The sequence below is a fragment of the Anas acuta genome, chromosome 5 (genome assembly GCF_963932015.1).
Source record: "Anas acuta chromosome 5, bAnaAcu1.1, whole genome shotgun sequence".
In the NCBI taxonomy this organism is placed as follows: Eukaryota; Metazoa; Chordata; class Aves; order Anseriformes; family Anatidae; genus Anas; species Anas acuta.
Genome location: NC_088983.1, coordinates 10823373 through 10846340, shown reverse-complemented (window position 1 = coordinate 10846340; position 22968 = coordinate 10823373). Strand labels below are relative to the sequence as shown.

The 22968-nt window shown below is 46.9% G+C and overlaps 1 protein-coding gene across 1 annotated transcript; it reads right to left on the bottom strand.

Annotated features, from left to right (window-relative positions):
- On the bottom strand, positions 1-22820 carry LOC137856853 (exocyst complex component 3-like). Its single transcript, XM_068682675.1, has 12 exons — positions 22245-22820; positions 20040-20634; positions 18161-18278; positions 14943-15017; positions 13134-13234; positions 12291-12383; positions 11105-11237; positions 10389-10499; positions 8747-8902; positions 5588-5709; positions 4021-4206; positions 1-1941 (listed from the first exon to the last, which is right to left on the bottom strand). The coding sequence occupies exons 1-11, from the start codon at positions 22525-22527 to the stop codon at positions 4026-4028; spliced, it is 1968 nt and encodes a 655-aa protein (XP_068538776.1). The 5' UTR covers positions 22528-22820; the 3' UTR covers positions 1-1941; positions 4021-4025.
- Between the last annotated feature and the right edge of the window lie 148 nt (positions 22821-22968).

Here is a 22968-nt window from a genome sequence, read left to right as displayed (position 1 = left end):
AAAATGTCAGAGGGGTTTTTATTTATTTCCTCTGGAAGGTTCGTTGATTGAAATTCCAATAAACACAGGCTGACTCTAATCCTGTTGTCACAAAGTTGGGGCTGTAATCACTTCCTGCCCTTGAAAAAATGTGCAATTAGGCAGCACAGGAGAATGAATGACCCGGCCTGCCTGACAGGGCCATCACTGCTCCAAGCGCAGCACTGCACATGGTGACAGGCACCCACCACCCCACAAAGCCCTCCCGCACCCACCCTGCCAGGCTGCAGCTCCTCGCCAGCTTCACCGAGCCTTTCCATGTCCTGGAAATGTGTAACTGAACCATGCAGGGCAGTTATAAAGCATGAGAGGTGCCTCAGTTGGGCCCTAGAAGCAGATGTGCAGTCAGGAAGGACAGGCAGGCCATGGGCGTCCACCCAACGCTTTCGTCCTGCTTTTAAAGACAGATTACCACGATGCCCAACTGAGAGCCCGCAGTGCTTCCTGGTGATTCAGCCTGCTCCTTCCTGGGCCTGTGACTCACAGCTCAGCGCTGTGCCAGAAGCAATGCTCATGGCAATCAGAAACCTGCTCCTGCTCCCTCAGGTTCGCAGGCCATGGCATGGCATGGCATGGCTCTACAAAGCATGGGAGTACCCACACAGGCCTGCACCAACCCACAGTCCCCAAGCCGGACACGTCCCCAGCCTCACAAACCAGCCCCTCTTCTTGTTAAGCAAGAACCCCTTTTGGTGCCAGGAGAAGGGGGAGAAACCGTGTTTGAACAGGACTGGCTGCTCAGAAAAGCACCAGCACGTCTGAGGTAGCAGAGCTTTTTCGCTTGTTTACACGGCCAGAGAAGACCAGGACAGTAATGACCTAAATTAACACAATAGCAAAGGAGGGCCTTGAACCAAATCCAGCTCGGAGGTTGTGGCCAGCCCATAGATAACTAGAAAGAAAACTTGGTGTTTTCCCCAGAGGAACTGCCTATTTACATCTGAAAACAGCACAGACCTTGCCCAGAGGCTGGGACAAACAACCCCTTTCACTGCCCACTTCCCATGAAGCTTTCTACTCCCTCTCCAAAGGAGCTGCTTTCCACAGCAGGAGGAAATTTCCAGAAAACTGAGGTATAAAAATGAATGCAAAACTCTGCTCCAGAGCCAGCTGTGAAACTCATATGAGATGAGCTCCCCGTCCCACAGCCAGCACAGCAGGGAGGCTGCCGTGAGCCATGTCAGGCTGCACGCATCCCACAGCCCGAAAGGAGATGACACAAGGCCAAGTGCTGTCCCCTGCTCCTACTCTTGGGGCTTTCAACCTTGTTTTGAGAAGGGAGAGGCTGCATTTCCCCCAGGCAGGCTGCCCCCAAAGCAGATCGCAGCCTTCGCGTGTCTGGAGCGAGGGAAAGGGGCAGCCCCCTCAGCTTTATGGGGGCTGGATCCATGTGCCCAAGCCCACAGCCCCAGCCTGCCCCATGTCCACGTTCCGTGCTCCCATAGGCTAGGCAGGATGTCCTGACAGTGGGTCCTGGGTCATGGGGCAGGTTGCAATGCCATGTAACCTGCTAGGACACCGCATGGTGCAACAGTCCCTTGTTACATGCAAGACTGTGTGAAACAAGGGAGGGAAAATGAAAATTTGGCAGGGAGGAACTTTCTTCCTCTACACGCCGTGGTGCCACAGCCTGGAATAACCACCGGGACTCTGCTAAGCAGCAATCTCCAGGCAATTTTGAAGGAATGTCTTTCTGCCATACCCCAATCATCTTCCGCCTGGACTTTGCATAGATTAGGATTTGGGCTGTGTGGTTTTCCTGCAGAAGCGCAGGAATTCTGTCTTCCATAGCTGCCAGGCATCTTCGTGCATCCGGCTGCACAAGTCCCCAAAACTCTCAAGGAGCTGTGATCACAGATGCTGCCACATGGGAGGGAGAACCTCGTGTTTCTCACAGGGGGCCTGAGTGGAAGCAAAAAAAATAAAAATAAAAATAAAAAAATAAATGCTGTGTATTAAATAGCACTTATCAGAGCACTTGCAAGAGTCAAATGGCAAAAACATCCCTCCTATTCACAGGGTCCTGAATTAAGCTGTATCAATGTTTACATGTTGAAAATCTCCAGTTCCTCGGCTGCTCTGGCTAATGCAATCTGTGGGCCCGCAGCTGTTGGCAGCATCCCTGTGTCTCTCTGCCCACACTAGTCAAACCTTCTCACTCCTCTTCTGGGAGGTCATTTCATGCTAACACCAAACAACCAGTGATAACAAGTTCCCAAAGTCCTCCCACCTGTGTCTACAGAAGGGACAAATATGCACAAATATTGCATGCCTGACTGGGAAAAAGCAGGTGATTTTTAGGGGCTGGTGTACCTGCAGGTCGTGCCCCAGTGCACGGCCACAAAACAGAGGGGACAGGATGGAAGGGGACAGGATGGAGGGAGGAAGGTGACCTTCCTTTAAGCACATCCCTCCCGCAGTTCACTATTGCTGCTACCTGTGAGCCTGGCTGAGACTACCAACCTGTGCTGCACATATGCTTCCACCTCACTGCAGCACAGCCAGTTCTGGGATTTAGGGGCCTATTTACCCAGGGGATTTCAGCAAATAGCAGATTAAGTGATTTACAGTGTTTTAAAAACATGTTCCTGAGTATCTTTTCTAAAGCAAAGGTGGTGCTATGGGTAATTTCTTTAAAGGAGGGTGTACAAGTGGGTGGCTGATAGCCAGTTAATTATATCAGAAGCAGTTTTCATTAGGAAGAGAACGTGTGCTTGCTTATTGTTTCTCTAATTGCTTTCTCTCCCGGCTAGCAGGGTAACCTGCTGTCTGCTTGTGCCTGGAGGCCCCAGGTCAGAGCTCTGTGTAACTCATCCTTGATCTGCTAACGTGGGAACTATAAATAAATGGTGACACTGGAGAGCAGAGGAGGAGGTGGAAAGGGACTGTGTTTTCCAACCTGAGGTACTCAGTCTATTCAGCTTATCCAACAGAAGGTGACTGATAACAATCTGTAAATATTAACTGAGAGGGATTTCTGGTATGAGAGGGCTCTGGTCTGGCAAAGATTAAACAAAATTATCTTGCTCTGAGCTGGAGCAAGGCAAATTTGGACTAAAAAGAAGCTACAGATTATTTAAAGTGAAGCAAATGGCTGCTTGCTCTCCACTAAAAGCTATTTTTAAACCATGAGGACCTGCTTAGTTTCAAGATCTGATGCAGCTTGCCACCTAAAAAAAGTAATTTTTGAATGTGAAAGAATCACTTGGGAAACCCAAAGGACTGACGTAACGGCCTTTAAAGGTGCCTGGTGATTTGGAGATCTATTGAACAGGACTGCAACACGCAGTACAGACTGCGCATATAGAATGTATAGAAGAGGTTGCAGGTGCTCCAGATGAGCCCGGCAGTTCACGCTGAGGCAATTTAAGACATTACAGAGACAGCCATGCCTCTGACCTCTATCCCTTCTGCCTTCTGCACTTACCTCAAGTGCCAGCAGCACAGCACAGCCATCTGGGCAGGATGGAGCCCAGTTTGGTTAACAGAGCTCTCATGGAGAGGGGGAAGCTGTGGGGCTGATATATCCCTCCCCTCTGCACCAGGGACAGCAGCAGGGGAGCCTCTAAGGGGAAAACCCTTACGAGTTCCCCTGCCAGGCACCAGCGCTTGCCTGGCTGACCCTGCACATGCACATATTGTCACGGGCTGGGAGGTAGAGGAGGGGATGCTGCAGAGGAGCACTGCTGCAGGGAGGCACAGACAGGAGGGAAGAATGAGGAGGAAGAGCCCTGCCTTCTCCCTTGTCCTTGCTGTAACCTGAATCACACGTCTGAGCATTCAGTTCCCTGCACTGCCTACAGCGTGATGCTTCATGACGTGGAAATTTGCAGCTAGAAAGAGGGAAGTACAACCAGTGTATATAGCAATAAGGAGCTCAGGGAGGTGATGTTACAGCCATAGGCATTCCACCTCCCCATAAGTAGGAATGCCTTTGCCTATGCACGTATGCATGTTACCCACAAGCACACACACACCTACCTGTGTTAACAACAGAAGCAGCCACAGAGTCCATATTTTCTAGGTTTTACTTCTATATCTGCAAAAAGCAAGGTTGCTTCTGACTCTGTTTCCCCACAATTATCGTGAAATGCCTTCAAGAGAGCAGCTCTGTCTTCTCGGCTGAGCGAGTCTTTGATGTCCAACACGGCACTCAGATGTTCTTCCCTTTTCCAAAGGATAAAAGGGCAGGTCAGTGAAAGAGTCAAGTTAAAAAGCTTGCTTCCTATCACCTGGTATTTCTGGGCCAGACCAACACTTGGAAGATGCTCATAGTGCTTTTTGACACCCTTTGTATTATTTGTATACCTTTTCTTACCTCAGATGGAGTTACTTTTTGGTTATCTGAAGGACTTTAGGATTTTTGTTCTACATATCATTGCTTTGCTGAGCCAGGCCACAACTTATTAATATGATTAACAAGCAGGGCAAATGTATCCACAGCAAACACAGTTTTAAACCTACAGACATCCACTGAGATCAAGAACAGTGCATCTACTCACACCAGAATGCTCTCCACTAAGAATTGGATCAAAATAATATTATTCTATTTCCTTTGCACATACATATACATAGTAAGTATACACATATATTTATAGTAAGAGAATACAAACTGTTCTGCTGCGTCAGATAAATATCTTTTTAGCTCAATATTGCATCTTCCAAAGAAACAAACGCTTAGGAAAAGATTATAGAAAACAAGCCAAGCATAACATGATCTCTTTGTCTTTCTTTTTTTCATTTCTGGCAGTCTGCAGTTAAGGGACTTCCTTTGCTGGGGGTTATATCTTGACTGTCATGTCAAATAGGCGCTGAGACAATTATCTACCACAAATTGTCTGCTCCCTGTTTGAAGCTATTCACACGATTGGCCTTTAGAGCATCCTGTGACAGAGAACTCTACACTGTAATCATGTTAACTTGAAAAATACAGTCACTAGCAGAAGACATCAGAGCTCAAGATGGATGTGATAAACAACAGAATTTGAAAGAAATGCAGTTAGCTAAAATCTCATCTTCCTAATAAAAGTTGAGTTTCATTTCTGTTAACAGTTTTCTGAGAGAAATGGCAGTGTGTATTCTTGCTGAATGCACCTAGGATTATGTGGAAATAGCAATAGCTAGAAGAGGACTGGTGAAGTGTTCATACAAAAGCCAAGTGCTTGGAAGTTACTAGTTAAGGATGGACCTGAAATCTAGATTTGGCCCACACGTGCCAGTGCTGTAAAATGCACCAGTGCAGCCTGCAAATTGCCCATTCAGCTAGCATTTTTCACAGTGTTCCTGCTCTGTTGATAGAAATTTCATCCATACTTCATCCATACTTTAAGGATGGACATACCAACTGCAGTGGTTAATGTCTGGCAAAATTAAAAACCATGTTGTTGCATCTGCAAATAGGGAGCATTGAGCTCATTCAAAGGTAAGCATTGTGCCTGGCCCCAGCACTCTGCAAAGAGAAAATCTCACAGGACTGATATTGCTATAGATCTTCTGGTGGCAAATAATCATTCATAAACAAAATTAACCAGCCTGTAAAACACCTTACCTTAGGTCAGGAAATTCTTTGAGAATGGGCAGCAGGGCTATTTTCATCCCCTCGGCATCAGAAGTTTGAATAAGTTCTAAAATTGCTTTTATGGGATCCTTGAGGGCACCAGCTGCGGGACCCTGGGGAGAAAAGCAAAGGTGTGTTCAGAGCCAGGGAAGCAAAATACAATGTTAAGGGTGGCTTCACATCAGACTCAGGATCTCACTCCATGGATTCAGAGTTCTGCAGGACTGTCTGTGCATGTTTTCCCTCCTGGTTAAAAGAAAAGAAACCATGGGCTGCTTCCAGGGTGGCTCAGTGACTACCTGCAGCAGCACAGAATTCCCTTCTGCAGTTCCTTTTCCAAAGCAGGCCTTTCCCTACATCTCCTGTCCTCTCTAAGCCTTTCTCACTCTTTGGGAAATGGTTTCCCTCCACAGATAGTACAGCCCTGTAGCTGCATGACAACAAGGTCTGCTGGCCAGCATCTGACAGCATTTCTGCTGCCCTGGAACAAGCCCAGGTGCAGAAAGTGACCTTGGTGAGTAGGTGAGGGGACACAGATCCTGTAGCAGAAAAACAACGGGAAGCAAGGCTGGACCCTGTGAGGGGTGTGAGCATGGATAGTAGATGCTGTGCCTGGCCAGATCCCTCTAAAGCAGAGCACATGGAAGAAGAAAAAAGCCTCATAAATCTAGCAAGAAATGCACATCATTTTTAGTAAAGCTGGGGAAAACAGAATGTGGATGAACTGCCGAGAGAGAGCTTCAGGTCTTGTTCACATTTTTCATTGGTGTGGTAATGCAATTAAATTGCTTCTCTGAATTATTGATGCCGTCACGTCAACAGAGACTCCGTGACAAAGCAAACCTGGAGAACGGGCTGCCAAACTAGGACAGAAGCAGCCTGGGTTGCCCTGATCTCCATGGGGCATTAGAAACAGCAGGCTGGATTCTCTGTGCAACTCATCTCTGCATTGAGCATAAATCAAAAAAAAAAAAACACAACAGTAATATGTGAAGACAGCCTTCTCTCTCTTCCTCCGCACTGCAGGCACACAGCATGTCTAGCTCTGCACAGTGCACAGGCTGTACTCAGCTCCTCATGCACCAGTACTGTAAGGCTTCATACTTGGCAAGCTCACTATTACAAAATGCTAATTAATTAGAAGGTGTCAGATTTTGTTAAGCACGATATAGACAGGAAAGGTCCGAGGTAACCAGCGTGCAATCTAAAAAGACAAAGACGAAGTGTCTTGTCAGCAGCGTTTAGGTGCCTTTGACATGCACTGCTCTTAGGAAAGAAGCAAAGTGTTTCCTAATGTGTTCTGAGGACAGAGTGGAAGGAAGAGCCTGAAGAGAGGGCAGAGCAGGGCAGGGAGCAGGTGCAGCCTGTGCAGCAACTGCACAACAAATTCAGCCTGCAGAAGAGCACAGATTTTGCATGCGTAACCATGTCCCTCATTTGACTGAGTATCAGGCTGTCCCCTGCAAACTGCTTAGGAACTTCCTCCCCGAGATTTTTAGTGCTTCTACATCAAGTAAGAAATGGGACAGAGCAGGGACACAAGGGGAACAGCACTAATGGATGCAGACTTTTTTTCACCAAAGCAGAACACGAGGTTTTCTTAGATAATTAGATTTCTCATATCTCGTTTACATTATAAAACCAGCTGTCCTTGCACATATCAACCACAGCTGATGCTGAGCACAGCATTACTGGTAAACTTCAGAGTTAACATTAAAAAAATCCTCCTGCTGTTCCCGATGCCCTGATTTCTCAAGGCACTGACGTGTCTGTGCTTGATCGCTCTAGGAAAGGCAGATTTGCAGCTAACAGCACCGGCAGCTTCCAGCTTTCTGCCATGAAACTAATGGATTAATTGTAATTAGCCTGAGAGTTTTTCAGAGGAGCCTACAAATTATCATTTTGATTTCATTTCATTACTTGGACAAAGTCAGAATTTCTGACAGCTGACTTGCAGCGGGTCTCATATGGGAGGAAATCGATTTCTAGTCCCTAGCACTTGAATTCATAAATCATCAGAATGAGTCAGAATTTGTGGAATTATTAAAACCAATACAGCCGTGAGTTATTATTGGCTCTGTTACAACTAAGTCCTGTTACCAGACTGCTTTTGCAATCGTTACTGCAGTGCACGGTTCAGCTTTCCTATGAAGTGCCCGGGCACTTGCAGAAGAGCTGTGCCAGCGGGGTGCAGGCAGTCCTCCTGCTGGAGCAGCCGCAGAGCAGGCTGTTGGTGTTGCAGTGCCTGCCCTTGGAGAAGCAGGCAAAGCATGTGACAGCACGGTGTGCCAGCTACACAGGATTGTGAATTAAGTGAGGAGGCTTTCTTAGGCTACCAAAATTGCTTCTGCAATTCAGACCTAGTGTTTTTTCCACATTTTTTCTTCAAAGGTGTGGATATGCTTTACACCCTACCTATCCTTTTTGCGACACACCTTTACCTCATAATGATGCGAGGTGTTCACCTCAACATGAAGATTCACTTCTCCCTGCAACCATGACCAACCACAACAGCATCGTGTGGAAAAAAAAAAAAAAACAAAAAAAAAAAAACAGAAATGGCCATGCAGTGACCAGCCCAGCTCTGCGAGGCTGGGACAGAGGCTTCCATGGAAGGGCCTGCAGGGAGGAAGAGGCCAGAGGGACAGATAACAACACAGATATCCCATGTCCAAGGAGGGGTAGCCATATGGGGCAATCCACAGAGAAGACGAAGCCCCAGAAGCTGTGGAGCAGCTGATTCAGTTCATCATCCCAGGCTTGAGGGAAAGCATGAGAGGGGAGCACAGCTCTTGGGATGTGCAGGCACATTGCTCTCCTGCATACACACAGCAAGGCACAAAGAGCTTGCCTGGGGGAGCTGACAGCTTTGGAGCTATTTTACCAGCTTAGAGGAATGTGGCTCGTTCTTATTTCAGTGTCAGGAGTGTGAATCTTGCCTGCTCCAGTCACACATTTCAAAACTATAAACTAACAGCTTCTGGCAGATCGGGAGGGCTGTCTTCCAGCACATCTGACTTTCATTTCTGTGAAGCTAAATGCCATTGTGGTAAGACCTCTTAAGATTTTCTTTTGCCTCCAGAGCCTTTTCCTCTTCTGGTACTGATCTGGATGACAGAGAGCATACCCATAACCATATCAAAGACTTACTAAGCACTCTTTAAAGATGGTTTGCAGCGTCCTGTGATCTTCTTCTATCTTGCTGACAATCCTCTTCCTCTGCTCAGAAGATGGTTTCCTGGAAGTGGTCAGGAGGGCTTGCACATATTCTGCAATAATGATGATGTTCACGGACTTGACGAGGGCCTGTTCCAGAGCAAAGAAGCCCAAATTAACTTCCCTGTACTGAGCAGGACAGCGAGCAAGCAGCAGACCATACCTATAGGATTCTGACTAATGTAGACAGGTTGCCCATGTAGATGGGTGTCCCGTTTCACTGCTTAAGTATCCTTTCAAAAAGCCTGGTCTAACACATGCAGTATGTGGATGACACTGATGAGTGTAGAGACATCCAAACAAAAGCAATGGGACCAGGTGGCAGAGCCAGAGGTCACGCTCATGCTCCAGAGCAGCAAATAACACTTAGCTTGGCCCCGAGCTAACCATCACATAGCTTTGGGATGGGCTGCAAAGCAAGATCCAGCCTCCCTGGAGCATCCCTGCTGGACACATTTCGGGGCCATACCCCTAGGCACACAGCTGTGGCTGGGCACAGAGAAGTCCCGGGAGCACTTCTGAGCCACACACAACCTGCTAAGAAACCTCAGTGCTAAGGCCGTGCAGTAACTGCAGAGGGAGGCAGAGCAAATGTCTCTAAGGGGAGATGGGCTGCTGCACAGAAAAGCCATTTTCATTAGCAGTGGAAATCAGACCGGTTTTAGGCTGTGGTCCAAGGGTACAGGAAATCCCCAGCCCTGCCCAAAACAGACAAAGCAAGGGACAGACAGCTCTGGTGTAGCGCTCCACCACTGAGCTGCTGCTTACCCCAGCACTAATGTGACACAATGTCCAGGGACAGGCCCTGAGCAACATCAGAATGGCTCCCAATTTTTCTGTTCCATTACATTTTTCAGCATTTCAAAATGTTAATTAAAATCAGCACTAACAAAAAGCCTGCAGACCTCAGAGGATAAAAGAAGGGGAGCCAATGCCTAGTGCTCCATATACAGCACAGCAGCAGTGAATTCAAACTCTGTGCACAAGGAGATAGTCCAGGTACCAATCTTCCTAAGGGCCAGACTCTAGCATGTTGTGAGACACTAGACAAATTGTTTAGGCTACCATAAAAGTGAAAAATGTAGGTACTCTGTGCAGTTGTACTTTGCTAACCCTGACTGATTTATATGTAACTCTACCCGAGAGACTACATCCTCTGGGGATGGGACTTTTCACCAATCCATGGGACTCTTCTACCAAAGGGATAAATGTGCCTTGCTACCAAGGTTGAAGCACATAAAAACTGTCAGGATTCCCAATATAATGTTACTGGGGCAATGGCAGTGCCAGGCAGCCCGATGTTCTCACATTCAGTTTCCCCCTTCCTTCACGTCTTGGTTTCTCTGCTGAGATTACAGGAAGGTCCTAGCTGTCCTGGCAAAGTAGATATCCAACCCTGAGGAACTGGACTGAGACCACTAGATCTTGAAAAGCCCTTTTAGTGATAGACAAAATGGTAGTTTGGATTAATGTGGAAATACTGTGTAATTTGGAGGTTCATGGACTAGTTTTAGTAATTTGCTGAATAATATCTCATTCCTACTTTCTTACTTATTTCTTTATTGTTATTTCTTACCTCATATATGTCTGTTTTTTTCTTCCCAAATGCCAAAAAGCTTTGCTTTAAAGATTCAAGGATGTGGTTGAAACCACTGTCACATTTTTTGAAGTGATCCTTCAGTGTTTCCTGAGGAAAAGGGACAGACAGAGTCAAAGAGTGCACATGTGGAGACACCACACAGGCTACAGACGTGGATTACTCTGCTTCCGCTCTTTCTGCTCTCAGAAGCAGACTCCTCCGCAAACTGCAGCATCCTGTTCCTTCATGTCAAAGAAAAGCAAAAACATGAAAGACAGCAACAATTCAAAATCAGGAAAGATGTATTAAGTTCTCAAGCCCAAACCTGGAAGACCTAAAATCATGAAAAATGGGTTGCAGTAGCTCTAATCCTGGGTAAAACGTATCTGTGTGATATTAGCTCTGAATTATCACTGCTCCAGGAAGACACCCAGCTGCAGGGGATGAATAGGCAACAAGTGGAGCTCAACCCTTGGGGTCTGGGTCCCCAGGGGAAGCATGGGGTACCTATTTCTAGCACAACCGTAAATACTACAAACAAGTGGAACTGGAAAAGATGAAGCTGTCAATATGCAGCTTCAGACAAGGCAGAGGAGGGTATTGGCCTGAAGATCAAACCATGTTTTAATCCTTTCCAAATCGGGGCATGAAAGTGAAGGGGATGCTTGCCCAGCAGTATGAAAATATTCAGTGCTGACATGGGTCTCCCATACCTTGACTCTAGAAGTGACTGTCTGCAGAAAATGCTCTGTAACCTCATCTTCCATCCTGTATAGAAATCCTTTCACCTTAGCATCCTGACCAGTGCTGGCACTGCAAATGTGTGTCAGCTTACACCAGGCAGTTCTGTACCAAAAACAAAAAGGGATATGGAAACAATTGATTAGATCACATCAGGCTATTCTCTCAGATCAAAACTCTGCCCACTACAACCATTGTGACTGTCTGGATGTTTGGATATTTGCCATGTGCTGGGGTGTAGGGCAAGCACAGGGTCTCAGTGACCCACAGATACCTACATGTAGTTTGGACAGCCCACATTAAGATGCTGTCACAAGGACATGAAAGCTCAAGTGCATAAATACGCCACTTGTACCCATCACTAGTGAGCTTAGATGAGTAAAAGTGCTGGGATTTTCAAAAAATGAGAAGGCATTAAGTGGCCTTGACAAAGAGAGGGTTGGTGAGCATCCTGTATGCCTTTGACACCCTGCAAATACAAGACGAACAATTACATCCCATCAGAACAGTCTTCAAGTCAGCAAAACCTTGCTAAAATGATCACCAATTTGACACCAGACATTTTACTTTCTGGAAAAGCTCATCGTGTAACTTCATTTTCAGTATCTCTGAAGAATTACATAAAAGAGTCTCATCAGTACTCAGTTAGGGATCCCGCAGCAGCAATGTGCACATACATCAAACAAAACAGCTACCGAGGCTCAAGGCAGCGTTCCAGTGTCGAGGAAGCGCTGTGCATATGGTGGATCTGGGCGTATTGCTGACTCCAGAGATCCTCAGATAATTTTACACAGGAAGAACAGAAGCAACCTTGTTTTCTCCATTGCTGCAAGCACTTCTGAAATTAGCTTGTAGGTGCAAACAGCCTCCCCCAGCCTTCTGTGCTTTATTGCTTCCCTCCTTCCTAACAGCCCCGGGGAAAGCCTGGTGCGTTCGGCAGGGTTTCATTCAGCAAAGCACTTAAGCCTGGGCTTACCTTGAAGTACGTAAGCACATGAGTCTCAGCGCAACATTTACGAGGCTTTCCTAACGAGGGAGAATCGGGCATGGGAAGGGAACCACAGCACAGCACCTGGCAGGGCTAGCCAGGATGATGTCCTCACAGAAAATTCAGAAAATTAACTTTGCCTCCTGTGGCACTGGGGTCTGGTTTCTAACCTGAGAATGCAGCAGTTCTCGAGGATCCATAAGCTGCTGGAGATCCCAAGGCAGCCATCAATCTGGAGAAAGTTTCTTACTTCATTTTCATAGCTAAATTAAATAAAAAAAATAAAGACATATTTTTAAGCTGGTATGCTCTGTAACACATCTGGCAGCCAACAGGAGAAGTATTCTGTGGTTACTTGTATTTTTGCTGCACATGGTTTCAGTCCCTGAGGGGGGACCTCGAGCAGGACAAAGATAGTCTCTGTCCTGCCCAGCTGGTGAGGAAAGAGCACAGAGATGGGATGGGGACAGCCCTGGAGCTGCCTGGATGCCACTTCTATGGATTAAGAAGCAGGAGATTTGCCTTCTCATTGCTGTTGCTGCAACACTTGCTTCTGGGAAGCAACTCAGGCTTTGCTGATAAAGCTGCAGAACAGTAAAAGCCTCAGCGTGCGTGCACAACCCACAGCTATTGACCACTTCCTCACAGCTTCAGGCTCACAAATGGCTCCTGGACAATTCTGATTTACAGGAATTTCCTTCCCATTATAATGTACAGAGCAAAGATCTTAAATCTCATCTCCTTCTGAAAGGCTTCATCTACAACCAGCAGCATTTATTAGCAATTATTGCCTTGCATGATACAAAGGGAGGGAGAGGCCTAAGACTAAAATATGGACGAAGGGAGCCAGAAGAAATGGTGAGAAGGCAGGGGATGAAAACAAGGCACGTGTCTTCTGAGAGCAGAGCTCTCCTTCTTACAGGGAGCCAGGAGAAAACACCATGCCTGGGAAGCACAGGCAGGGTAGGAAGGGCCCTGCCTGGCCATCGGGCATGTAAATAGCACCCCCTTACCTCTGCAGGAAGCTCAGGCACTCCTCCAGGCACACAGCTTCCACCTTCTCGCTTAGGCTCTCGCTGATGTGCTGGGCAGCCTCCATCTTCTCTCTGAATATCTGTGGCAGGAGAGGAGAACGGCCAAAGCTATTTTTTCCTTATACAGTGAGCAGGGATGCATCCCATCCTTTGCTCTGCTGCAAATCCCTCTGCCTGCTAGGGAACAACTTCTTTTTCAGTTTTGTGTGACTGGAAGTATTTTTAGGAGCCTGCTTTTAACACCTGATCCTACAACTTTGCTACCACTGCTTTTGCTGCAGTGAACAGCGTGGTGTAAAGTTCTGTGCTTGGGAGAAAGTCTATCCCCACAAACACTCTCTGCCACGTCCAGCATTGCAGCTCAGAGCACACCAAGATCTGCTACCAGTGGGGACACCTGCGGGTCTGTGCTCCTCTCCCTCACAGATAAATTTGGGTGCAGCCACCAGAAAAGGTTAGGCAGCCCAAACGGTGTGCCCAGGGCCTCTGTGGGGGATGTCTGAACAAGGCAGGTGCCTGGTGCCCAGCTCCAGCCCTCAGGCCTGGCACAGCGCTGTGCTTTAAGCCCCCCGGTGCCTGTCTCACCCCTCTGGCCCCGTCCAGTGACCCAGGTGCCTGCAGCATTGGGGCTGTGCCAGACAGCCCCAAACCCATCCCACAGCGGGCAGGCTCAAGCAGGTGGCAGCTTAACGCCATCCATTAGTTGCTCCATGGAAACAAAAGCTTGCAAGGGGAAGAGAGCCAGATGGATAAAGGCAGCCAGATGGACTTGTGTGCCGTGCTCTCCCGATGCTCTGGGAAGCATCAGCGCGAGACAAAGGGTGGCTCACATTGGGAATGTATTTTTCCACTGCTCACAACAGATGTAAAAGTTCACCAACAGGGACGGGATAAAACACAGCTCCCCGAAGTGGCAGGAAACCACGGATGATGAGTTTCCACATCACCTTGTTCATTTGCTATCTGATCTTTAGGTGTCAGCCTGAGAAAACTGAGGAGGCAGTAATTTTGTAACGGTTGCCAATTTATCCAGGCTTTTTCATCACCTGCTCCAGAGCATTTGAAACTGCCAGCTATGTACACAACACAGCAAAGCCACCCATGCTGAGACATGGCCAGATGTTGGAGATACGAGGACGATATCCTCATATCAGCTGATACGAGGGCCGTGTCAGCTGGCCCCGACCTCCATCTAGCATCACTTGAGTCCACACGTAAACTCCAGGATTTATTTGAAGCCTCCTGCAGGTTTTGATCCAAATGCCCCCTGTTCATAAACCTGCAATATGCTTCTGCGATGCCCTTTGAGCAGCCAATTTCGTTATGCTCTGGAGTCATCCCTCGCACTGCCTAACCAGCAGGGAACACACTGCCTGCCTTTGCACTGCCAGATGAGGGGATCTGCCACAACCCAGCAGCTCTCTCTTGTTTTATAAGAGCGCTCTGCTGCAGTGCAGAACTCACAGAGGGCGGACTGGCTAACTTACACCACCATTTTCCACAGGGTTAAGTGGAAATCCAGGTGTAAATGTAGCTTCAGCATGAACCAGCTAATCTCAGGTTCATCCTTTCCTTAGTTAGTTTAGGTTTCCTTACACATGCGCAAGAGAAAAACAGGTTTGGGGGTAAAGAGATGGAGTTTAAATATGGCAGCTAACTTGCAAGGTTGTTACACACTGAGCTAGACCAGGACAAGCAAAACTGGATCTTGCCAAATACCTACAGAGTTGTGAGCAACAACGTGACTGCCCCAAAGGGTGTGAGCTTTTCAATTACCCCCCAGCTTACCTGAACAACTGCAGCATCTGCACAAGGGGTTTTCCCAATCTCAAAAGCTTCTTCCAGGGCTTTCCCTACTTCCTTCTAGATACATATATGTAAAAAAAAAAAAAAAAAAAAAAAAAAAAGCAGTTGAGATGTTGAGATACAATGGTATTTATAATGAGTTGGGTTTCCCAGCCTCTCTCGTTATGCATTTGGACTAGATGAATTTCTGCCTCCGTTTTTTGGCCGTCTCATTTAACCCAAAGCTTGGCGATTTTCCAGCTGACCTAATAACATTGTTCTGCTTTGTTCTGCGTTGTTTGTTTGAGTTTAAAAGATTTGCAGCTCCCTTTCATCCCTGTGTCAGCTCGGGTTATCTACAGCTTTCCCTAGTTAGCTTAGCTCAAATGAAGGCACCCACACAGCAAAACAACATTTAGACACAGCGCTGCGCTGCCAGCTACTGCAGCTGAGATTTTCCACCCTTCCTAGCTCCAGCCAGCACCCACATGAACCAGCCAGTACTAATTAAAAGCATTCCTTCACTTGAGCCAGGGACGTGTGAGTGCAAATAGGAGTCGGGTTAGTGTTTAGAGCTACTGTCACAGAGAGATGAGCTCCATGAGGCTGCAGGATGGGAAATTTCCCAAGACTTGGCTGGCTTGTGTTATTTTGAATAGACTATAAAAACAAAACTAATGCTGCAGAGAAAGGGCTCATTGCTTAAAACACGATCTGACCTTCATAGAGGCTTTAAACTCAAAAGCCAGGCTCATTTACTCATTCATTTCTGCATCTTTTGCCAAAGAAATAGAAAGAATGTACAGTCTGACATTCCCCTTGCGTCTTTGTTCTTTTCTGGCTGATGAATTAGGAAATTTGTGACTGTCACTTAAGAATTTCATCAAAAGTATATTCAAAACAACTGCTATGCCATACTCATTGAAAAAGCATTAAACAAAGGCAAATAAGCAGTTGTAAACAACTGAAGGAAAATTCCTTTCTTCCCGAGCGCTGCTATCACCTGACTGTGGGCAATTGTGTCAACACGATGTGCTGAGATAACAGATACCAGCCAGGCTGCACAAACATTTCTAGCCTGCCCCACTGCAAAGCGAAATGCGTCAGTTAAAGCCAACACGGAGGTCTTGTTCCATAACGGGACAAAGCACACATTTAGTTAATCTCTGCAAGGCAATGACTTGTTGAGACAGATCAGGCAGTGTCTGAATTAGCACAAGGTTGCCCATTTTTAGCCCTTGCGGTGCAACTGGCAACCCAAAGCTCCAGCATGGAGAGGACCAAAACTTCTAATGTAACAAGCAGGCCCATAAATAACCTCCAGCTTCTTCCTTGTCCTCCCTTTCTGACCAAGATGTGGTACCTCGTGCTGTAAAAGCTTCAGGTCCACAGACGGCCAGCCCATCAGTGCTAACGGCCCAGCCAGCTGCTGCCTCTTGGAAAACACATGGGACTGGGTTGTAATTTCGGCATCTCTCATCTGTCAAATCACCACTTTTTTAAAAACATGCAAGAATTTAACATCCTTGTGACCTCTGCCTCGTTACCAAATGTCAGAATTGGCTAAGATGTTCAACACGTGTGGGAGCACACCACTGACAAACCAGCAGGCAGAACTCCTGCACGGCCTTGTTCATTTGGTCCTGCCATCTCTGCTTTTAGCCAGAACCAGTTTTGAGCTGAGGCCGCAGAAGCAGGGGACAGAAGTTCATTTTCCACCTCTCAGTATTAAAATGAACCCTGATGTCTCACTGGAAGGTTTGCCCCTCGCTCGTGCCACATTCCCCAACACATAAGGACGGGGGTGACTCATCAACAACCCCGTCAATGGCACCGTAATTTCGGGTTCATCAGCTCTGCACCCTCGAAGGCACGCAGGCCCCTTGCCCTAGAGGTGTCAGTGCTGAGGTGACGCTGCCTGTACCCAGAGCTGGCCACGTTCCCCACGAGGAGGTTTGGAAGTTGTTTGGAAACCCATGTGGCATTTGAGCAGCCAGCACCCTCTGATGTGGTCACAGCTTTCATCACTTCTGCTGAAAATGCTTTTAGTTTGCACAGGTCCGGGGCTGGCACTCCCCGTGACAAAGCCAGGTATTCACAGGCAAAGGAGGCTATTGCTTATTCTGCTCAGACTCTTCCCATTTAGAAAAATGTCATCCATTGAAGTGGCAAGCCCAGCACTGTATGATTTACAGTCACAGTTACACATTATGATCACTCAGAGATAACTCAGGGTATTTGCTCAATGTCAGCTCCCTATGTATTTGGAGTAATGAGGTGTCGAACTATCCTGGAAAAAGAAATTGAGGAATAAAGCAGGTTTTATAAGCGATGCCGCTGAGCCGAGAGAAAAGACAAGCACTGTTTTTCCATATGAAATGAGCTCAGGTCCACAAAAGTCTGAAATTCTTCATCAGTGTTAGTCAGTAGCTTGGAGGCTTTGTCAGTGACTCAGTGGCATGCTCTGAGATAACCTCACCGGCACTACCCCAGTGTAGTCATTTCCTTCACTGAAATATGTGCTAAAAACAGCCCTTGAGAACATGTGGTCTTCCCCCGGGGTAATAATTTGAAGCAGCCCGTGGATGCTTAATGTCAAACACTGAAAGCAGTAGGTTTTAAGCATATTGTCACCAGCTGGCGCCTCTACTCCCATGTTTATGAAAACCTGAGTGGGAAATAGACTTGAGGAGAATCTCTGCAGCTTAGAGCCTTCCCCCTCAGGTGATTCAGCAGTTTGCTGTGGAGTTTCCCCTCCTTTGCTCAGGGAGGGGGGGGCCAGGGAGGAATAGAAAGGGAAAGTGAGAGAGAAGATGCCTGTGGTAACTTCTGGTGTTGCATTTGTAGGCTTTGAATCTAAGAGGCCCTGCTGAAATTGCCAGACACCATGGTTTCCTCTGGAACTCCCCATGGTTGTAACACATCTCCCCTGCTTTGCTGGTGCACCACGTGCCTAGAGAGCACTCCTCAGAGGGGGAGATTTGCTGAGAAAAGGAGATGCTGCAGCCCCTGAACTGGGGTTATCTGTGGGACTGCAAGGCAGGATGCCTGGCTCAGACCTTACAGAAGGGTTGTGCCCCCTGGGCACCAGCTGCATGTTTTTTTCTTGTGCTGGGCTCGGGAGATAATCTTTGTTATAACCTCAGCGGTGCCAGTCTAGCAGGCTGGAGAGGGCTGCGAGGGGGTGAGTACAGAGTGGGGTAAAACTACTGAGCTCTTACCCGGGTGACTGCAAGTAACTTTTCCTCTGTCTTCAAAATGATCCACACGAGACTCTGTACATCAAGGGCAAGGCTGTGCTGGGAGGTCTGCCTGGGTCTCAGGCACGTCCCGCTGCCGCTGCATGCAGAAAACAAGAGCTCAGCTTCCCGGTGACTCGCAGCCCTTCTCCCACCTGGCACCCTGCTCTGTGCCCCGGCTCCCCCTGCACACAGCAAACATCCAGCAGTGTTTGCAGCCCTGGAGCAGCCCCAACACGGCTGAACATCTCTTTCATACCCTTTTGCTGACTATGATTTTTTTGCTGTTTCTTTTCCTTCTTCCTATATTTGCTGCCCAAATTATGCTTTTTACTCTTTGTTTCCCTCTCCCCTTCCCTCTCCTGCTGCTGAATTCCTTCTTGGGCTTGGGCAGAGCTATGCAAGCCCACTTCCAGACATGCAGAAATTTAAAAGTGTAAGATATTCCACTTGAACAGAAAGTGGTCTATAGTAAAAAGCACCTATAGATGAGGATAATTGCATCTACACATGAGCATTAACTAAGGTTGTAACTGTATTCAGGAGAAGAGTCCAAATTGTTAAGACTGTTGTTATTTTTCCTAAAGTCAGTCTGGCATCTCTCCTCATTTCCATTTTCTTCACTGTCTTCTGACCCTAACACACTCACAGGCTGCTCTTGGCTTTTTTTTTTTTTTCTTGAAGAAATCCAGCATTTGTATAACACATTTTTTCCTGTCTCTGAGCCTTTCTTTATATATTTAAATTAAGTAGTTATTCACCTCCAATTTCATGTAAGTTTTTGAAATTTCATCAATCTGTTAATCTTATCCAAAGCCAAAATTTTACCATTTTAAACCCATAAAAGTAGCAGTAGAAGGGATGCATCCTGGCCTCATGTTTCCCATGTCTCTGAGGACAAGCACCAATGTGTACCCATCACCCTGTCCCCCTCCTGAAGGAGCGGGTTAGGGGAAGAGCCCATCTGATGAGCTGATAATCAGCTGCCCAGGTGTCTATGGTGCAATTAATACAGGGAACAGAGAAGCTCTAGGTGGGGATGGAAGCAGCCAAACAAGGCAAGGCACTGAAAACTAGTAGGGAATCAGTAGATTGGAGATGTTAAGTAGCAAAGTAACCATGAACACGGAGAATGAAACACCTCATCTACCATTACAAAACAAAAAGAAGTCACAAGAAAGCAAAGTAGCTCCAGGCTTCAATGACACCTGCAGGAATTCTCGGTGGAAAGCTTTGAATTTGCATTGGGCCAGAAGGTCCCAGATGTGCTGCTTTTCAGATCACGGAGTAAGCCACAACTATTTTCCCAAACTTGGGTACGAATTAAATGATCTGCTGTATTTTTTCCTGTGGCCTGAGTGCAGGAAATATGGAAAGAACTGGTCAGACTACAAGCCAGATAAAACAGCGAGTGAGCCAAGGAGACAACAAAAGAAGCCCACAGAGCATAATGCTGACATCAAGGCAAAAGTAAATTATTCTGGAGTAAATGGAGCATTCTGGAGCTTGCTAAAAAAGGCTTAATAGGAGAAAATAAATTCCTGTCAGCTTGTTCAGGAAAGGAGGGCTCTGTGCACATGTCCAACAGAAGTCCAGCAGAGAAATTGTATCTGCATACGTCAGGGAAAACCCTGCGTCCAGTACAAGGGATTTAGACAGAGGCAGTAGTACAACTAAAAAGCTTCTGGTTCTGAAAAAACAGGAGATAGAACAGGCACTGGGCAAATCTAAACCCAGCAAGATCTGTCTGGTTTTATGCCCTGAAAATCACTGCGTTAACAGGAAACAGGGATTGTGCTCAGAACTGAAGAATAGAGAGACACAGGAAACCTGTAGAGGAAAGATAGTCCTTCAGACATACCTTTTGTACATCTTAAGGCACCACTCATAAACTACAAGACATTGGCTGAAGGTGCAGTGCCTATTGTCAGTAAGGGTGGACAGGTGAGAGGACAGAGAGGCATGGCAGCACCGGGCATAAGTGACGAGCAGTCCTGCTTCCCTGAAGAAACCGCTTTTGTGTTCCAGGTTGGGAAGAAATGTTGTTTCCAGCTGACTCAGGTGCTGCTTTAGTGCAGCCTCATCGGTGTTACTCGTGGGAACAAAGCGGGGAATCTGGGCCGCCATGTACTGCGTCAGTTTCTCCTCCAGATCTTTCTTCCAGAAGTTTGGGTGCCAGGTGGAGACGGACTCCATCTCCTGGTCACGGCCAAGCCACTCCTCTTCCTTCTGCTTCTCCCACTCCAGCGATTCACCCACCGACTGCAGCGGCTCCAGGAGCACCCTGTCACTTCCACGGAGGGCTTCTCCCACCACGGCCCACATTCGCTCGGCCAGCAGCATATAAAGTGACTCAGACTTCCCCACAGCATCACTTGCAGAATGCTCCAGATCAGAAATACAATTACAAGCTTGAAAAAATTTTCCTTGCTCAATGAATTCACAGACGGTTTCCTCTGCAACAGAGAGAGCAACAGCTCAGCTTGACGTTTGTTCACTCCTCTATAGGACCCATCGCTTTAATATCCACATATTGAAGTATATAGTTCACAGGTATCCCAGAAAGCCTCAGAATCTATAAAAAAATCACCTCCCTTACTTAAGGCTTAGCACTTGCACCTCTCACTTTCCTCAGGGCAAGCACTCTTTCTCTCTTCCTTTCTCCTTGGGGCTATCTAAGCCTGCAGACACGTCTTCTGCATCTTTCTGTGACCATCCCAGATCCTCTCATGGGCAATGTGAGTTTATGAACGTCAATCTTTCATTAAGGAAAGTACGTCTGGGCCAGAACAAAAGCATTACAGAAAGGACATCTTCTGAAGGAGCACACAGCTGAAAGTCATGCCCAGCAGGAACCCTGGCAGGACAACGTGCTGCAAAATCTCTTGTAAGACCTCTCCCTCCTGCTCACAGCCTCCCACAGACGCACAGTGTGGCACTCGTAGCAATGCAGACCAGGGCCCTCTCTTTACCAAGGCTCTTGAACTAGGCCAAATAGCTGCATGCACTACTTTGTCCAAAGGTGAAAATCAAAATTCAGGCTGGCTGCACTGCATTAGCAATGGGAATTCACGACTTTGGTGTCTGCAAGAAGCCGTGGCGACCAAGCCACTGCTCTGATCACCAGGCACACTGACAAGACAGCGAGTCTTTAAAGTTCAGGAGATGAAAGGAGAATTTTTTCACTGCTGCTTGCTTCCAAAGCATTTACCATCACACTCAATCCGCCACTCCTCCAAAGAGTTAAACTGATCTCACAACAGCTGCACAAGGCAGTAGTTTCTTTTCCTGTGCCTTTTACAGATGATGAAGCTGAGTAACAAAGTGTTAACAAGGTTTCCCAAAAGACAACTGGAACAGAGCCCAGAAGAAAACTTAAATTTGATGAGGACCCATGGAAAGTTAAGCCAGGACAGAAGCAGTGAGACACTGAAATCAATTCAGGATACATCTTTGGGTGTGCTTAGAGCAAAGCATGAAAGAGCATTAGCTTAAATAATCTTTCGCACATATCCTAGCTTTCTTCTGTGAAATAACGTCTGTGTAGTTAGAATTAAATTAAACGGGGCTGAAGGGAGGAACATGACACAAAACGGGGACGGGGTTAATGCAAGGATCTCCAGCAAATAAATGGGGAAGCTGCTCAGCAGGGGGCTTGCAAGCTGCACTCACCCTGCCTCAACACATGCAACACATGGAAAATGTTTCCTTGCACAATTAACCCGTGTACAACCCACCTCCCCCTGCCCATCTGTGGAAGAACAGCACAGTCACACCCTACAGGGTACAAGTCAGACGTACATCATCCTTTTTAGAAGATGCATCAGGAGTCTTTGCAGGGATAATCTAGGAATGGCAAAGAGAAATACTCATGAGGCAAAGGGAAAGAAACACAGAAATTTCAGAGGAAAAAATGTACAGCTGAAAATGGACAACAAATTAGTTGAAGGATGGTTAGGAGAACACTTGTATCAGCTGTTCCAGAAACTAAAGAAAACAAGAGTCTGCAGAGCTGGAGGAGGCTGAGAAGGTCTAGGACTGGAGACAGAGATATCTTCAAGGTTACCTGCAGGCGTCTCTCCCTCCGCTTCCTTCCTGTTTGTTCCCATCTTCAGCAAATTCCCAGCCACATGTTCACTTTCAGCCTTCTTTGCTGCTATCTCTTTCCCACTAGCCACAGCCTTTAGTAATTTGCCTGCCACGGTTTTTAGTTTTCTTTTTCTCTTTGTTTCCAGATTCTTTCTTTCCTCATGCCCAGCCTTGGGAAGCATCCTTGCATTTTCACCTGCCCCTTTCTCCCACTTGTCTCTTCCTGTGAAGGTCCCCCAGGAATACATCGCCTTCCTCATGATCCAAGCAGATCCAGATACTGAAAATACTATAGGAGAAGAGCGATAGCAACTCCTCTGTGCAAGGTGGTGTTTCAGGTAGAAGTTTATCAGCTACTTCCCAGAGAAGTCATTTATCCCCAGATTTTTTTCTCTGGGCGGCTACAACCTTCAACTGCCTTCTAAGAAAGCTAACCTGTTTCCTGCCCATGATGAGTGAGGAAATTTTTATAGGCTGCCAGCCCTGTTATGTAATCTTTCTGTTCTAGGAAAATAATGTCAAAAACCTCATACACGATCTAACCACCAGCAATGGGGGAAAGCCAGTGGAATTTTAATCGTTGTATAATGACTAAAACACGTCGCCCGCTGCCAATTATTTCAAAGACAAGCCTATCGGTTTAAGAGAGTTTATTATTAATAGTTTCTATGAAGCACACGTCACGCTCTGCACACACCATG

Excerpts from the sequence above, each read along its gene's own strand:
- LOC137856853 (XM_068682675.1), bottom strand. The coding sequence starts at position 22,527 with ATGAGGAAGGCGATGTATTCCTGGGGGACCTTCACAGGAAGAGACAAG. Across the intron at positions 18,279-20,039 it reads TGCCTTAAGATGTACAAAAG|CGGCAGCGGGACGTGCCTGA; the intron begins GTATGTCTGAAG and ends TTCTGCATGCAG. Across the intron at positions 12,384-13,133 it reads TGCCTGAGCTTCCTGCAGAG|CTATGAAAATGAAGTAAGAA; the intron begins GTAAGGGGGTGC and ends TATTTAATTTAG.